Source organism: Drechmeria coniospora, chromosome 03, assembly GCF_001625195.1.
Source record: "Drechmeria coniospora strain ARSEF 6962 chromosome 03, whole genome shotgun sequence".
Lineage (NCBI taxonomy): Eukaryota > Fungi > Ascomycota > Sordariomycetes > Hypocreales > Ophiocordycipitaceae > Drechmeria > Drechmeria coniospora.
Window position 1 is genome coordinate 4,891,283 of NC_054391.1, and position 17,074 is coordinate 4,908,356.

The window sequence follows — 17,074 nt, forward strand, 5'->3', positions numbered from 1 at the left end:
CATGTGTATGTACTGTACACTTGCACCCATGCACGTAGATTGACTGATAATGAAGCCTTTCTCACCTACAGCACTTACACCGCATTATCGTACAAGCATATCCATGAAAAGAGGATGAAGTAAAATTTTCTTCAATTTCTTCCATCTCCATTCGAGTGCTGTGACAAGTACCGGCTGTGCGGTACAGGCACCTGTTCATGTGCGAGCTTTGGAATGTACTTGTACTGTACATACAGGAGTTGTAGATACGCACGAGTACTGCGCACATGCAAGTGCATGCAAGTAAGTACACTTGTTTCGTGCTCTTCTGCTTACAAGGTGGACAATACCAATACTATATACTCCGTATTTACTCCGTTCTTATGCTGTATTCCGCTCTCCGTAACCATACACCAAACTCAGCTGGGTCGTCAAGCACCTACTATATTGTACGTCTTGCGGCCGCAGTTCAGGCCGGTGAGCCTCCATGTTTCGCGATGCATACACCAGATTGTCAACACGTGCACACGACAAAGTTGTATCAAGTGCTTACCGCTACGCGGCACGACGCGTCTTACCGCATTGAACGTGGGCAATGTCTCGATTGGCTGCTGAGCATCGAGAAGCCGTCAGCCGCGAGCGAGCGGACCCTTTCACCGCATGTGGTATCTTCCTACGAGGCCCTCTCGTTGAACTCATATGCCCCAACTGGGAATCAACCAGGTCCCGAGTTGACCCGTCAATGACGAATCGAACACTCTTACATCTTGGCATCCTCACAAGTCTTGGGGGTGCCAAAAGCTTTCTCTGTACCTTGATATCATGCACTTGTGCATGCATGTATCGGAATGTATGCAATCTCCATGAAAACCGGGCATTAGATCCTGGCGGACAGGTTCGTGTAAGGGAACGGCATCGCCAACGTGAATTTGTTTGGCAGAGCTGAACATGACCATCTAGATCACAAGGTTCGACGAGTATAGATAGAATTATCAAGTGATTACCGTACCATACTCGTGCCAGCCAGCGGTCCTGTTGTGGAGGCTGTGGAGGAACTGCGGAGGAATACGAGTCGGCGAGCAGGTACAGAGTATTACAGCAAGTATGTGCCGAGCAAGGAAGTACTGTACAGTACTTACGGTACCTCAGTAAGTGCACTAAATGTAAGCACTCCGTAAGTAATACTGCTAGTCCTTAGTGTATTAACATCCTTCTACGCAACGTAGGGGCAGTGCCGAACCTACTTTATAGCACTCCGTACTGGTGCATTTTCCCGCCTACCGGCCCGGAAGACTCCGCACCGCCCAATCGAAAGAATCTCTAACGCATGGTGGGGCACAACCTCATGTGTGCCCGAGCAAAGGAGATCGAAACGAGCGAGACCGTCGCACCACCGAACCGAGGCCTGCCACCACGATACCTGCTGCGCCGATCCGCCATCGCAGAAGACGACGCGCAGACGAAGCTCGATCAGCGTACGCCCCTGCAGAACACAGCTCCGTCCGGTCCTGGAAGGCAGCAAGCACGATGGACGCCGATATCAAAGCCGTGCTCCCCAACATCGACCCTGTCGTTTCAGACTACTCTGTCGGATACCTGTCCCATGCTTCCACCCTCTGGTCCGACGATGATGACCCGTCCGGGACTTCTCCTCTCAACGAGGCTGCCGCGGTGATAACGGAGCTGCTCATCTCCGCCTCCGGAAACCCCAATCCTGCACGAGAGGAGCAGATAAAGCTGTTGGTCGACCGCTGGGTCGACAAGTACACCCAAGCAAACGGCGGCGAGAGGCGAGGGCCAGCGGCCGTCAAGCGGCTGGATCAGACCATTCAGGTCAGCTCTCAGCGGAACATGTCCTCGACCCTGGCCGTTGCCACCGGCGGTGTCGACCTGGAGGCGGCCAACGTGCGCAAGGTCGAGTCCAAGGTGGACCGCAAGAAGCTCGAAAAGGCCGAGCGAAAGATTGCCGCCAAGCAGCAGAAGAAGACATTCAAGACGGTCGAGTACGAAGCGTCGAAGCTTCTCGACCTGCCGGAGAGCACCCAGTCGTACGAGGAGTTTTACATGGCCGTGAACCCGTTGCAGCTCGGCAGCACGGGTGCCAGCAAGACCAAGGACATCAAGCTCGACAGCATCGACGTCTCCATCGGCGGCCTGCGCATCCTGACCGATACGACCCTCACCCTTGCCTACGGTCATCGTTACGGTTTGGTCGGCAACAACGGTATCGGAAAATCGACACTGCTGCGGGCCCTGTCGAGGAGAGAAGTCGCCATCCCCACGCACATTTCCATTCTTCACGTCGAACAAGAGGTGCGAGCCCCCGAGAGCCTGCCCGCTTCCTCCGCTCCCGCTAATCGTCATGTAGATCACCGGCGACGACACGCCCGCTCTCCAGGCTGTTCTCGATGCCGACGTGTGGCGCAAGGTGCTGCTGAAGGAGCAGGATGTGGGTCATGCCGGCGACATGGTGCTGTTGCTAGACGTCGCTGACAGAGGCAGGAACTCATCGCCAGCTTGGCAGAGCTCGAGGCCCGCCGTGCCGCCCTTGCCGATACCTCGGCCGATGCCGCCAAGCTCGACCTCGAGAAGGAGGCAAAGGATGGCAAATTGGGAGACATTCAGGGGAAGCTGGCCGAGATGGAGTCGGACAAGGCAGAGTCGCGAGCGGCCAGCATTCTCGCCGGCCTCGGCTTCTCGCCGGAGCGGCAGCAGTTCGCCACCAAAACGTTTTCTGGCGGTTGGAGAATGCGACTTGCGCTTGCCCGAGCCTTGTTCTGCGAGCCGGACCTGCTGCTCCTCGACGAACCGTCCAACATGTTGGACGTTCCCTCCATCACCTTCCTCTCCCAGTACCTCCAAGGCTACCCCAGCACCGTCCTCGTCGTCTCCCACGACAGAGCGTTCCTCAACGAGGTCGCCACAGACATCATTCACCAACATTCCGAGCGCCTTGACTACTACCGCTCGGCCAACTTTGACTCCTTCTACGCGACCCGAGAGGAGCGGAAGAAGGTGGCCAAGAAGGAGTACGAGAACCAGATGGCCCAGAGGGCCCATCTCCAAGCGTTCATCGACAAGTTCCGCTACAACGCCGCCAAGTCTTCGGAAGCGCAGTCTCGCATCAAGAAGCTCGAGAAGATGCCGGTGCTGGAACCGCCCGAGGCCGAGTACAACGTCAAGTTTCGCTTCCCCGACGTCGAGAAGCTGTCACCGCCCATCATTCAGATGTCCGAGGTTTCCTTCGGCTATTCCTTGGACAAGCCTCTGCTGAGAGATGTGGAGCTCGATGTCCAGCTCGACTCTCGCATCGGCATCGTCGGCCCCAACGGCGCCGGCAAAACCACAATCTTGAAGCTCCTCGTGAGCAAGTTGCAGCCGCTGAAGGGCCTGGTTTCGTCGCACCCCCGCCTTCGGATCGGCTTCTTCGCCCAGCATCACGTCGACGCTCTCGACCTGACGACGAGCGCCGTGAGCTTCATGGCCAACACCTACCCTGGCAGGACGGATGAGGAATATCGGAGACAGCTGGGAGCGTTTGGCATCACGGGAACGACAGGCTTGCAAAAAATGGGCCTGCTGTCCGGTGGTCAAAAGTCGAGGGTCGCCTTCGCCTGCCTCGCCCTGACCAATCCCCACATTCTCGTGCTCGACGAACCTTCCAATCACCTGGACATAGAAGCAATGGATGCGCTGGCCGAGGCCCTCAACGAGTTCCAGGGCGGTGTTCTCATGGTGTCCCACGACGTAACCATGCTGCAGATGGTGTGCACCTCGCTCTGGGTGTGCGACGGCGGCACCGTCGAAAAGTTTAATGGCGACGTGCAGCAGTACAAGAAGAGAATATCCGCGCAGGCCGATGCAGCCGGCGTCGTCAAGGCGCACTAGGGTGCTCCGTACATCAACAAGCATAGTGACTTCTGCTCTGCAATTACGATCCTGCTCCTCGCCTCTCGCCGTGATGAATGAGCTTCCCTGAGACGTTGTGTACAGTCTATTACTGTGGACGCGAACTGGCCGCCCGCTACGGTATGATGAGCTCGAGACGAGCCGCTGCGCTTCCAGGAGCACCCCTGGATTCCAAAGAATCTGACGGCACTCTGACGGGAATTTGGCATCATGTAATCTGCACAATGAAGTTATCGGCAACGAGCAATCATGGGCAACGAGTAGCCAATTGTGACAATTGTGACATGAAGCAGCAAGGTGAACTGCCGTTTGCCTAACCTCCAGAGGTCGCACTATTTGGCAGACACCTTACCCTTTTCGGCGTGCACGGACCAGGATGTAAACAAGCGAGAGTGAGGGGCCCGCACCTTCCCGAAGTCGTGGCGGTGAACCAGCTCAATGCCAATTACTTACTTACGTGTACGGAGTACGGAGTACCACGTCCAACAAAAATCAACACTACTCATCCTTGACTATTCTCTCATCCTCCACCACACAAGCCCCGAGTGTGAAGCTTCCGCGACCTCTTTCGACCATCAGGCACCAATACGTCCGTCAACGACGACCATCAACTACCAAAATGCGTGAGATTGTGAGTCGTCCTACCCCTTCCGACCTATCGCGACGCGTCAAACCAAAAACCCCTTGATGATACCCCGCCAAGCAGCATTGCTGGACCCAGTTCTCCGTCAAACCGCACCCATGACCATTGTTGGGAATCATTCGCTGACATGAGTTTCCTTCTTCGATATAGGTTCACCTCCAGACCGGTCAGTGCGTAAGTAGAGACGTCTCCACAGACAGCGAACGTGTATCCGGCAGGGCCGCTCACCACGTCGTCACAGGGTAACCAAATTGGTGCCGCCTTCTGGCAGACCATCTCTGGCGAACACGGCCTCGACAGCAATGGTGTCTATAACGGCACCTCCGAGCTCCAGCTCGAGCGAATGAGCGTTTACTTCAACGAGGTTTGCGTTCCTGTCATGTCTTGCCAGCTGTTTCGAATACTGACGACCCGTAGGCCTCGGGCAACAAGTATGTCCCCCGCGCTGTCCTCGTCGATCTCGAGCCCGGCACCATGGATGCCGTTCGTGCCGGTCCCTTCGGTCAGCTGTTCCGCCCCGACAACTTCGTTTTCGGCCAGTCTGGAGCCGGCAACAACTGGGCCAAGGGCCACTACACCGAAGGTGCCGAGCTCGTCGACCAGGTCCTCGACGTCGTTCGCCGCGAGGCTGAGGGATGCGACTGCCTGCAGGGCTTCCAGATCACACACTCCCTTGGTGGTGGTACTGGTGCCGGTATGGGCACACTGCTCATCTCCAAGATCCGTGAGGAGTTCCCCGACCGCATGATGGCTACCTTCTCCGTCGTGCCCTCCCCCAAGGTCTCCGACACGGTCGTCGAGCCTTACAACGCTACCCTTTCCGTCCACCAGCTGGTCGAAAACTCGGACGAGACCTTCTGCATCGATAACGAGGCACTCTATGACATCTGCATGCGCACGCTCAAGCTGTCCAACCCCTCGTACGGCGACCTCAACTACCTGGTCTCGGCCGTCATGTCTGGCGTCACCACCTGCCTGCGATTCCCCGGCCAGCTCAACTCTGACCTGCGCAAGCTGGCCGTCAACATGGTTCCTTTCCCTCGTCTGCACTTTTTCATGGTCGGCTTCGCTCCTCTGACCAGCCGCGGTGCCCACTCTTTCCGCGCCGTCAGCGTGCCCGAGTTGACCCAGCAGATGTTCGACCCCAAGAACATGATGGCTGCCTCTGACTTCAGGAACGGTCGTTACCTGACCTGCTCCGCCATCTTGTACGTAACTCTGCCCTCCAGATCCATGCTCAACCTGACTGACGTTTGTTCCTGCAGCCGTGGTAAGGTCGCCATGAAGGAGGTCGAGGATCAGATGCGTAACGTGCAGAACAAGAACTCGAGCTACTTCGTGGAGTGGATCCCCAACAACATCCAGACGGCTCTTTGCGCCATCCCTCCCCGTGGCCTCAAGATGTCGTCCACCTTCATCGGAAACTCCACCTCTATCCAGGAGCTCTTCAAGCGTGTCGGTGAGCAGTTCACCGCCATGTTCCGTCGCAAGGCTTTCTTGCATTGGTACACTGGCGAGGGCATGGATGAGATGGAGTTCACCGAGGCCGAGTCCAACATGAACGATTTGGTTTCGGAGTACCAGCAGTACCAGGACGCTGGCGTCGATGAGGAGGAAGAGGAGTATGAGGAGGAAATTCCTCATGAGGTTGAGGAGTAGGCAGCCTCCTAACCAATCTTTTCCTTCTTTGGCTCTTGTGAAACGGGCATTTTGCCATTCGAGTCGGCAGGGTCAACCTTCGCTTCGTGGCGGTCGAGGCCATTGCGTAACTTTCTCTTTAACTAAATTGACTACAATTACGACAATGATGTGATCCGTAGCGTAGCACGCACGCAATCTAGTACAACAAAGGTTTCGTGTACTACGAGCAATACTGCCTAATCGACAGTCAACCAGGGGTCCGGATGCCTAAGGTTCAAGGTTCGCTGGATTTGTGGGGCTCGAGAGCAGAGAGCTCTTAGGGTCCACGTGACGTATCGACAGTGACTAAGCACCAATTGAAAAGTCCCCAGAAGAGGCAAGACAATACCACGATACGTCCACCCGACAGCACGACATCCTCAGTTGCTGGGCCAGCAGGGATTTTCCAATGGCTCTATCGTTTGCTCCCAACGGGGGCAAGACATTGGGCTATGTTTTCCGTGCCGCCCCGGCTGTGACGCTGCCGGGATTCCTGGTCCCAGCGTGGCAAAGACTTGCACAACGACAACGACAACAGCTTGCGCAGTTCTCGACCACGACCAAGCGACCGTCGAAGCTGGGACGAACTCCGATCTCGATTCCGCCTGGTGTGGAACTTACAATGGGAGAGCTGAAAGCGACGAAGAGCAAGACTTCATACAAAGCGACGATGACGAGGACTATTACCGTGCAGGGACCCTTGGGTACGTGTGGCCTTATGATTCCGAGATGATGTATAGATCAGTGTTCTGACGAGAAATACATGTGCAGGGTCGCTCCAGCTGGATGTACCTGAATTTGTGGGCTTAAAACAAGACCTGGAGGACCGGACGGCGCTGCTCAGCGTTGAGGATGCCAACATTAAGGAGCAAAAGGAGATGTGGGGTGAGTCGATGCCCGTCTCGTGCACTCGCCAGTATGCATCACTTCACTTTTCTGACAGGCGATTCGGCGCAGGCACTACATGGTCCTACCTCAATAACCACGTGATGGGCGTCTCGGAAGGCCACACAGCCATCCTGCGCCTTGTCGGCGTTGGCTATCGTGCGTCGGTCGAGCAGCGCGGCGCCAAGGAGACCTACCCAGGCCAGCGCTTTCTCTGTCTTAAGCTCGGCTTCACTCACCCCGTCGAGGAAGGTATACCGCGCGGTGTCACCGTCTCTACTCCTGCGCCTACACGCATCCTGCTGGAAGGGCCAGACCGCGAGGTGCTCATGTCGTTTGCCGGGCGCGTACGCAAGTGGCGTCCACCGGAGCCGTACAAGGGGAAAGGAGTTTTCATAAACGACCAGACAATCAAGTTGAAGCAAAAGAAGATTAAATAGACGAGGCTGCGGAAGATAGCGGTACGGCGGTTGACGCAATGGTTATGGCTATGGCTGCATTGTGCTCGTCGTGTGGAGGAGCTCGTTGGGGGCCATGTGTACTTTAGACGTCGCAAGCATATAGGGCATGTGTACCACCATTTTGAAATTGCGTACGATTCTTGACTATGCCCAACCCATGTTGCTTCGTTGCGTTAGGATGAGGGTGTAATCTTGAGGACTTCTTGCACGACATCAAGGACCTTCCTGTGGACTGCGGCAGGCGCGGCAACGACACCCTTGTTGTTGGCCAACGTTCGACCGACGGCGAAGTCGAGCCTCTTGCCGTAGATGTCTGTGACCTGACCACCTGCCTCACGGACGATGAGGTCACCGGCGGCATGATCCCAAATCTTCTCCTCGTACGTTGCCTTGACAGGCAGGCGAAGGTAGATGTCCCCAGCGCCACGGGCGATGGAGCCGTACTTGGCCTGGCTGTCCATGCGAACGCTGGGTTCCGTGATGCCGAGTTTCTGCGAGATGGCAGCTTGGTCATCATGGGCCGAGTGGCCAGCCTCAACGCTCTCGCAGAAGGTGGCCTTGGCCAGGTCGTGGAGCGGGCGCATCGAGATGGGCTTAGCAGGTTCCGCAAGTGCGCCGGCAGTGAGGGGACGGCTAGTAGCACCCTCCGAGTGAACGGCGGAGAAGAGCACGCCGCGGCCCTCATCCGTCTGGTTGGTACCGATGTCGGCCGTCAGGCGGGTGGCATCGTCGGCAGGGAGGTTGGGGCATCCGAGGACGCCGACCTTGACGTGGCCATCGACCATGAGGCCTAGACAGACGGCATACTGGCCACCTCTCAGAAACCCCTTGGTGCCGTCAATGGGGTCAATGGTCCAGATACGACCGTTGGCGCCACCCTTGCTGTTGCCAAGGTCAATCAGCTCCAGCATGGAGTCGGAGTCGGCGATGGACCCGCCAAGCAGCTTTTCGGCAGAGGCATCTTCGAGCTTGGTGTCCTTGACAAGTTGCCAGATAGTGTTTCGCAGGGTAGGATCCTCTCGCAGCTGCGCTGCCTCCTCCTCCGCCACAATCTCATCGGCCGGGAAGTTGTGTTGCAAGGCAGCAATGATGAGGGCCTGAGCACCAAAGTCACCGATGGTAACGGGGGATTTGTCGTTCTTGTCCACGGTACCCTTGGCCTTCTCGTGGAAGACCCGCTTGGTCAGGATGCTGGCACGCTGAACGGCGAGCTGGGCGACTTGCAGCTCGGAGGCAAATGGTGAGGGCATCTCGCTGGCGGCACGGGTACTGGAATAGAAAGAGAAGGGGCGGTATCGGAGGATCTGGCCGGACAGCTGCCGCAGATGGGTGAGGATGGCGGCGGGCGGGATGATCAGCGCCACAGTGAGGACGAGTAACGAGACGATGAGGCGTAGGGTGAGATATCGAAGAGCCAAAGTTTTGTGGTGCGAGGGTAGCGGGAGCTGGTGATTCCTTTCCTCAGCCATACGCCAACAAGAGAAGACGAGCGTTCCTCGAGGGGTATCACCGACTAGGGAACTGTAGATTTCTTCAACGACGCCAAATCGGAGGTCTGCAACTTGCTTTGCCTTTATTCCGAGTTGCGATGTTTGGACTTAGCATATGATGTGGGTGTAGACGTGCTGTAAGTATTGAATGTCAGCGATGATGATGGTGGGCACTGGGGTCTTGTTCCCCTTATGCGCACTGTCCTGTCCACCGTGTCCAGGGGGAGGTGGGGAGAGCTCATCATTGCTGCTGCTGCCCCTGCCCCTGAACGGTGTACAGGTATTATCAGTCGCTGGACAAGCTATCCGTACAGTGTACAAGTTAGTGGGGGTTTCCGTTCGCCACTGTGCTAGGTCCCTAGCGCGAGGATGGACTACTGCAAATCGACGACTTCAGATTTCGGAATCCTCATGGTCGATTTTTCCCTACATCGACTCGACATATCGCGTTCTCCGACAATCCAAAATGGCTGTTAACACGACCACCTCGGCCATTCAACTTCGTTCCCTTTACCGTGCTCTTCTCCGCGAGCTTCCACCGCGCCCCATTCTCGCCAACCCGCGCTCCGCTCTACACTCTCAAATTCGAGCCTCCTTCGCCAGCAACAGCATCATCAACGCTAGCGATGCCAATCACAGATATGCCGAGGCCGAGCAGGCGGTAATCTATCTGCGTTCTCAAAGGAAGTACGTGACCTTGCTCGAACGCTACAACCCAGGCATGGATATGGACGACGAGGAGCGAGTGAGATTATCTGCTCGAAGGATGGGTATGAATCTACCAAAGGCGTTCATGGAATGAGAAGCATCCTTGTCGCATGGTCGAGCGGCTACCAAAGAATTGAACGAGACGTCACTTTTCCTCGCTCCGATCAGCCTTCGCCTCACCCCTTTCCCCATTTGCAGGCAACTTCTCCAATTCGGATCAAGGCCGCGACATTCGACCTATGGGAACCCATTCATGGCTTCAAACGCGTTACCAGGTTAAGAAACGCCCTCGCAGGTCTATATTCGCCGTGAGAGAGCAGAATACTGCCCAAATTATGGGAAATGTTCGGCGGTAATGAGGTATTTTTCACAAATACACCCCATGCAAAGAATATCTCGAAGCTCAAGGCGTGTGGTAATGTCGCCTGTTGAGCAACCGCTTTCCCTTCCGAGGCTTGGAAAGTGACCAACACATGGTGCTGTCCATTATTATCATAATGTTTTTGAGATAGTATCCTAGGCACCTCGGAATGCATATTAGTAGTTCCAAGTGGTGCTTGAAGTCATGGCCGCTCGTTGTATCAACAACATGATGGCTCAATTCGCCTCTGTCATTCAAATACAACATAAGCTACGGAGCATGATATGAAGGGCGAAGCTAGTTTTTAGGGTATATCATCATCCGTAGTCGTTAAAAAAAATAACACAACAATCAATGTCGAAAAGATGACTGTTTCACCTGACTGGCATGTCGCTTAGCCGACTGGCTATTCTCCTCCAAATCCTTCAGATTCTTCGAGCGATTCATCCCACCCTCCAGTCTGAAGCAACCATGCTCTGGTGAGCTCTTTGGAGGTTCTTATCCTGTTGGCCAACGCACTGTTCCACTGATCTTGCACGGCACGCACCTTCTCTTTCAGGTCCGCAGTGAGCCGCTTGGTCTCGCTCTGGCGCATCATCCGAACCCTCTCCTCGCAATATTCATCGTCGAGGATTGTTCCGTCGGAGTCCTCTCTCTTTGTAGCTAGCACCCTTGCCTCTGCGTTCACAGTGGCTTCCTTGACTTCGTGCAAAAGGCACAGCAAATTCGTGTGTGATTCGATGAACCGGTATGTGCTCTTCTCCATATGCTGAAGGAGACCATAGAGATACTGCAGAGGGTGATGCTGGTATGAAGGATTTTCCTCATACTCCGACGGCGGAATCTGAACACCAAAGTTGTCGAAATCGGATGGGATGCTGTCCAACAAGTCTCGTAGCGGCGGCGCAATGTCCCAGAACGCCGACAGCTGCATCGCGACACCTCGCTCAACAGCCTCTTCCATGACAGATCGAAACAGCGTTGCGCGACCCAGAATCTCCATCGCAAACGCCTGTTCACGCCGGGCCGCGTCCTCTGCGAAGAACGCTTCGGCCGACTTGAGCTTTTCTGCATTACTCGAAAGCCGATACGGTGTCACGACGACGTCGCAGTAGCGGGAGTTTCGGTCCGAGAGGATATCGTAAATGGTCCTGTGCAATGTTTCGCGTGTCTCGAATATCCACTTGAGCAACGTGAGCTTCTCAAGCAGCTCCGGTCGATCATCGCCTTCCTCCTGCGGCATATCGGCGTCGATTTCTCCGTTGTCAAACAAGTGGTGCGATAAATCGTCAAACAGGCTCGTCGCCAGGGTGATTCGCCTCGTCAAGAGGTCATTGAGCGGGATGACGACCTCGTTCTGGAAACGTTCGTATTCCGTCTTCTCCAGTTCCTTCTTCCTGTCTCTTTCCTGCTGCTCCGAGTCGGATTCAATCACTGCTGCATCCGAATAATTCAGGTTCCCAGCACCAATCTCCTTTTGCAGGTTCGCTCTGAGATGCTGACGTCGCTCCGATGCTGCTTTGGAGAATTTCTCCCGTCGTTCGGCGCTAGCATTGGCGAAGCTCTCGTTTGACTTATTTGCCTGTGTCAAGTCGCCAAGCATTCTCACCGAACATCGAATCGTCGTCAGTTCGGGGTGATTATTATTCTCCGCGGGGTGGTGGCGCGGGTACGGCGGCGGCATGGTAATGAGCCGAGAGACATCCAACGGCTCCAGCACCGAAGAGGACGAAGGCGCATCGGAAAGTGGGAAGCCCTGCGGTTTTGACGATGCTTCGCCCTGGTCGAGCCAGCCAGTCTTTTCCGGAGGATAGGCAGATGTTGAGCCATTGTCGCTCGCCTCTCCTCGGATAGGCTCCTCCTCAACCCATTGGTCTTTGGGGACGCCCATGTACTTGGACTCTCGCTTGGACCTCCCAAGCACGCGCGGTCCGTCTCCTAGTGAATCCAACTCCCACCAACGGCTTGGCGGTCGTCCACGAGAGCTGCCGTTTTCGTGCCTATCACTGACACTCATGCTTAGGATAGGCGATAGTGAGGGCATGTAGTTCGTCGACCAGTTGGCCGTGATGGAGGGACCGCCGCTTGGCGAGGTGGGAATTTTTGACGATGCCGGGGCTTTTGACGACGTCGGGGCTGAATGGGACAGCTCATCGGTGCGCATGACAGAACCGGCCGAATCTCTCCGGGACGTGGTTGGATCTGTCGAGGCTGGTGTCCACTCCTCCTGGGAGGTGGCAGACTCCCGCCTCGAGCCTTCGACTGGGCGGAAGAGATCTCGCGTCAGGTCCAAGATCTCCGAACCCATCTCTCCGATGGCAGAGGAATAACGCTCCCGGCGAATCCTTGACTCATTGACAATGAAATCCGCAAACAGACGCACTCGGTCCGCGTCGGTGGATGCTGCGGCTTCCATTGCAGTAAAAGTCTGAACTCGCTCGAGAGTGGCGGCTTCGAACTGATCGGCACTCTGGGACACAGCCAGGCGCCTAAAAACTGGAGGGGTATCTGGCAGCGGAGGACGAAATGAGTTATTCCGCCTCGAGCTTGATTCTGATCGAGGCCGAGGTGGAGGGGTAGGTAATGCCTTAGGCATCATATGCTGAACAGTCTTTGCCGAGGACTGGCCCACCTTCGCAAGATGGGAAGGAAACGGGGGAGATGCTGTCTCGACTTGGTAACAGTTCGTCGAGCCTGATGCCCGGGGTGTTGAGTTACGCGAGTCCCCTTGCGGTAACGAGTCGCTGACAGGATGAGCCTCGTGTAGCGTTCCACCACCGCTCCGAGGAGTCGGCTTTTTCGTCGTCGTGGCCGGATTGGTATGGGGACTATTGAGTACCACGATATCTGCAACTTGCCGCGGTCTGGGCACAGTGTCGATCGATCCCTCCGGCGTATGCCGGCAGCGACTTTCAGTTCGTCGTTGAATGATGGTCTTGTCGTGCCGCACAGCTCCCGCTCGACTAAGACGCCCACTGGCGCTCCCCGACGATGGTAGTGGATCGGGAACGTTTGCGGTGTTGGACGTAGCAGCAGCAGCAGCAGCAGCAGCAGCAGTGTCTATGGTGAGGCCTGGAGAGCGGCCAAGGACTGGCTGGGCCGGCTGAACAGGTTCGTCGACCCAGTCTGCAGGCGTGGGAGGGACCGGGCCGAGGGAGCACACAGCACTCGGGGGTGGTCGACGCGTAGGGGGCGAGATCATGGGCGCATTGTTCCTATCCATGCTCTGCACACTCTGTGATCTCGATCCGGACGGCGGCGGCCCCGGAGGAGGTGGTGGTAGGGGTATACCGATGGGCCATCTCGTTTGTGACGTGGATCGGGCGTGGGTGAAGGCACAAGTAGGTGTATCAATGGCACCAGTTGATGCCGCCCTGCGCGCGGCTGGTGGGGTCGGCTGCGCGATATCCGAAGTAGGGGAGCACATTCGCTGCGGCTCTTGGTGAAATGGGGCTGGACATTCGCTCCTCCTCCAGGTCAGCGTCGGAGGATGGGAACCTGGTGGACTCAAGACCCGATCGTCATCGGCCCCTCGGGTCGGGTTCGGCAATTCGAGAGGTCGCCTGCTCGTGGATGATACTCCTCCGTCGGCGGCTCGAGGGGACGGAAACAGTGGATTTGCGGTCGGCTCTGGTGGCGGTTGCTGCCCAACGGTCAATATCGTTCGGGGAGGCGGAAATGATGTCGATGCAACGGCATGCTCAAACGTCGTGCTCACTGGCCGCTGCCGTCGGCTTCTGGGCGGGCTATATGGAGGAGGCGGTTGCGGTGAAGCTTCGGAGTAAATTGGTCAACACAGATGCCATCATACGAAACGAGTACATTGTCTCCTAGTCACCTTGAAGGTCGGATGGCAAGGGTCGCGGCCAGTCTTGAGCGGGCAGCGGCGCTTGTGCCGGCACGGGTGACGATGCCCATTCTTGAGGATTGTACGGCTGTATCACGCTCCTCGGAGTATGCGACGACCGGACGTGTGATGGGGCCATGGACTCGGCAGAGATGGGCGTGCTGAGGTGGGAATCGTATGACGCCAGCGGTCTTGTCGTAATGGGATCGAGGCCGCGACGAAGGAGTGCCTGGTCACGGGAGGAGGCCATTCTTTTCGACCCCCCCTATCACAGAAATTGTGTAGGTGTACAAGTACAGGTATGGATGGAGGATTCGAGTGACAACGGCCCGATGTGATGAGGCGACGGGGATGAATGGTTGGCCGTCGGGTTTGGACCGATGCAAGATGTCGACCAACAGTCGGTGTTGATCGTCACTCACCAGCCCATCGACTCAAGGCGGCCAACGGGGAGGGGGACCATGAGTCCAAGTCTTGCAAGCGGTTGCAGAACTTGGGGCGGGAGCGATGGCGTCGACGGTCCAAGGACGAGGTGTACTCGCCCATATGGCCGGTGTCAACACAGCCAACACGAGTGTGACAGGCAGGTGGAAACATGAACTGTGAAGACGGTGAAGAGAGCCGATCGAGATGCTGCAGCACGATGAGCTGGGAGGGGGGCAGCAGATAAAGGCCCAGGGGATGTCGAAGCTCGGCGGGAGTTGGTTGGAGACCAAGGCTTTGCAGGGATTGGGTCCGAAATGGAGGCATGCAGTTGGCAGCCAACCCTGCGAGAGCTGGACTGGGACGCCCTGGAGACCCCTGCGTGGGAATCGCGTGGAGGCAGCAGGAGCACGAAGAGAAGCAAGTACATGCATGTACTTGCAAGACTGTACAAGTACAAGTACAAGTACGGAGTCCATTCAGCAGAGTTGGGGGGAGCAATGGTATCTCCTCATGGATGGTGCAACGGTGCTTGAAGAGACCCTTCCTTCCCTTCGTTCTTAGCAGCACGGGCTGCAAGTCGGTGAAGGTGCAAGTCCGACTCGTCGGTGTGCCCGCACATGTACACTGATATTGGAGCAGGTACTCCGTATTATTACTCCGTACAACGAAGTACTTGTACTGTACTCGTAAGTAAGTACAGGTAGTAGCACGGTAAGCACGCTATACTTGCGAGAACGTCCGCACTGAAGACCACTTTGGATGACTGGTTTAATGGGTCCAACTTACGCCCGTTGTTACACTTGCTTGCTTGTACCATATACTGTACTTGTACTTCTAGGTAAACTTAGGTACTTGTACTTACATACTGGTGTAAGTAAGTGCAGTGCTGTGCTAGGTACCTGCTGAATGCAACATTTAAGTAAGTAGTACTATGGGGTAGTCTGCAAAATAAGTACACTTACGGAGTACTTACATGTACTTAGACCGGAGGTTCATGTACTGCACATGCACGAGTTGCAGATGCCCTCCAACAGGCTTTTGGGATTGATGGCGGAGGGAGCTTCGGACCTCGGTTCTGTTCGCGTTGTGTTGGAGAACAAGCTAGCTACCTAGCAACCTGTACTCCCTACAAGTACATGTAAGTACTTGTTAAGTATCATTAGTAGGTAGCACTCCGTACTTGCAAGTAATATCTGCCATGGTACGGAGCACTAAGTACAACCTGCTTGTACATGTACTGTACAAGTACCTAGTAGGTTTCGGAGCAGTGTCTGACCGTGGCCACTATTGCCTTGTCTTCTTCCAGGTGCCGTGGAGCTAGCTCCAACATGGGCTGATGTTTTAGCATTGTTACGGTACCTCATTCCGCACAGGGATTGCCCCCGTAGGACGCTTCGTGTTGAATACCTCCGAGAACGACATGTACTGCACATACAGTACTTACAGTACAGTAAGTACGGAGCAAGTACATTCGCACTCACACACCTTCTCGTACTCCGTACACCTACCAGTATTGTACGGAGTGTTTGAGACTTACTTTTACAGGACAGTATTCCCTACATACTTACAACCTACTTGTCGGTGTACATGTACAGTATACTGCACATGTACAGTACTTATATACTGCACATGTACATGCATGTTCATGTTGGTACGTAAGTGTACTTGTACGAGTACATGTCCTTATGGAGCAATCAACGGATAGGTCCGAGTGCACTGTTCTTGTGGCTCGTGGGGGAGAGGGGGCATACATACCTAAGTAGTACTCAAGGAATACTACGGAGTACTACACATGCACGTGGTACAGTAAGTAATTACTTAAAAACCAGTCAAGATACGGAGTAGTCCTTACTCATAAAACTGGTACTTACTTTAAGTACTCATAAATACTGTACTGTACTTCCTGATACGGCATCTAGAGTGCCTACCTAATTGCACAGGCGATATACAACATACTGCTAGACCCCTAGCTGTCCTACATGTTACTCGAACACGCCCAGGCCATGAACGCGAATTAGGCCATTCGAGAACTCGTGCTTGGATAGCGGCTGAGACGCGGCGGGTGGGTGGATCTCAGCCAATCTATTCTTGGTCTGACCCATGCCATTGGCCATCAGCTGGCGGATGCGCACCTAGGCGAAGTGTTTGGATTCGCCGCCGCTGGCGCTTAATAGCGCGCCAATGCCAGCCGACGATCCGCCTCTTCCACTCGCAGCCAGCATGCCACCCACCATGGTCCTGTGGTGAGGGCGACAAAGCACAGTAAAGGGACGGCTGATCGCTGATCTGTGCGTGTGACGATGCTGCCACGCTTGCCCGTTCCGACTATTGATCTCGAAGTAGGTCCTCTTAAATGGCCAAAGTTCAAAGCCAAAAACCCATACCGTAATGTAGATGCAGTCTTGGTCAGTCCGCCTGCTGTGCAGCATCTGATCGTAAAAGCCATCTCAACGAAGGTCGACAGGGTGTGTAAAGCAACATGAAAAGAAGATTAACGTTTGATCTGACATTTATGCACAAGAACTTAATACTTGAAGAAGGCTTGGTCTGTTCGTGCGACAATTTCCCCATCCGCTTGCTCGATACTGGCGTTACCCGCCTCGATGTATTGTCATGAGAGACCGTCCGTTCGAGGTGAGTGGAAAATGCGGAGGTGTACCTCTCTCTCTCTCTCTCTCTCTCAAA

The 17,074-nt window shown here is 55.4% G+C and overlaps 6 protein-coding genes across 6 annotated transcripts; 4 read left to right on the forward strand and 2 right to left on the reverse strand.

Moving 5' to 3' along the window:
- Positions 1 to 1,506: 1,506 nt before the first annotated feature.
- On the forward strand, positions 1,507 to 3,867 carry DCS_07034 (ATPase components of ABC transporter; the record flags this gene model as incomplete). The annotated part of the gene is made up of 3 exons (XM_040804321.1): positions 1,507 to 2,292; positions 2,348 to 2,428; positions 2,476 to 3,867. 3 exons carry the CDS (start codon positions 1,507 to 1,509, stop codon positions 3,865 to 3,867), a joined length of 2,259 nt encoding a protein of 752 aa, XP_040654425.1.
- Positions 3,868 to 4,507: 640 nt separating this feature from the next.
- On the forward strand, positions 4,508 to 6,300 carry DCS_07035 (Tubulin beta chain; the record flags this gene model as incomplete). Its single annotated transcript, XM_040804322.1, has 6 exons — positions 4,508 to 4,519; positions 4,682 to 4,705; positions 4,773 to 4,895; positions 4,949 to 5,739; positions 5,797 to 6,186; positions 6,261 to 6,300. 6 exons carry the CDS (start codon positions 4,508 to 4,510, stop codon positions 6,298 to 6,300), a joined length of 1,380 nt encoding a protein of 459 aa, XP_040654426.1.
- Positions 6,301 to 6,620: 320 nt separating this feature from the next.
- DCS_07036 (60S ribosomal protein L6) lies at positions 6,621 to 7,536 on the forward strand (the record flags this gene model as incomplete). The annotated part of the gene is made up of 3 exons (XM_040804323.1): positions 6,621 to 6,915; positions 6,983 to 7,096; positions 7,169 to 7,536. 3 exons carry the CDS (start codon positions 6,621 to 6,623, stop codon positions 7,534 to 7,536), a joined length of 777 nt encoding a protein of 258 aa, XP_040654427.1.
- A 194-nt stretch (positions 7,537 to 7,730) lies between these two features.
- DCS_07037 (3',5'-bisphosphate nucleotidase) lies at positions 7,731 to 9,292 on the reverse strand (the record flags this gene model as incomplete). The annotated part of the gene is made up of 2 exons (XM_040804324.1): positions 7,731 to 9,002; positions 9,248 to 9,292. The coding sequence occupies 2 exons, from the start codon at positions 9,290 to 9,292 to the stop codon at positions 7,731 to 7,733; spliced, it is 1,317 nt and encodes a 438-aa protein (XP_040654428.1).
- A 221-nt stretch (positions 9,293 to 9,513) lies between these two features.
- DCS_07038 (FMC1 protein family) lies at positions 9,514 to 9,849 on the forward strand (the record flags this gene model as incomplete). Its single annotated transcript, XM_040804325.1, has 1 exon — positions 9,514 to 9,849. One exon carries the CDS (start codon positions 9,514 to 9,516, stop codon positions 9,847 to 9,849), a length of 336 nt encoding a protein of 111 aa, XP_040654429.1.
- Positions 9,850 to 10,522: 673 nt separating this feature from the next.
- DCS_07039 (uncharacterized protein) lies at positions 10,523 to 13,339 on the reverse strand (the record flags this gene model as incomplete). Its single annotated transcript, XM_040804326.1, has 1 exon — positions 10,523 to 13,339. The coding sequence occupies one exon, from the start codon at positions 13,337 to 13,339 to the stop codon at positions 10,523 to 10,525; it is 2,817 nt and encodes a 938-aa protein (XP_040654430.1).
- Positions 13,340 to 17,074: the final 3,735 nt, after the last annotated feature.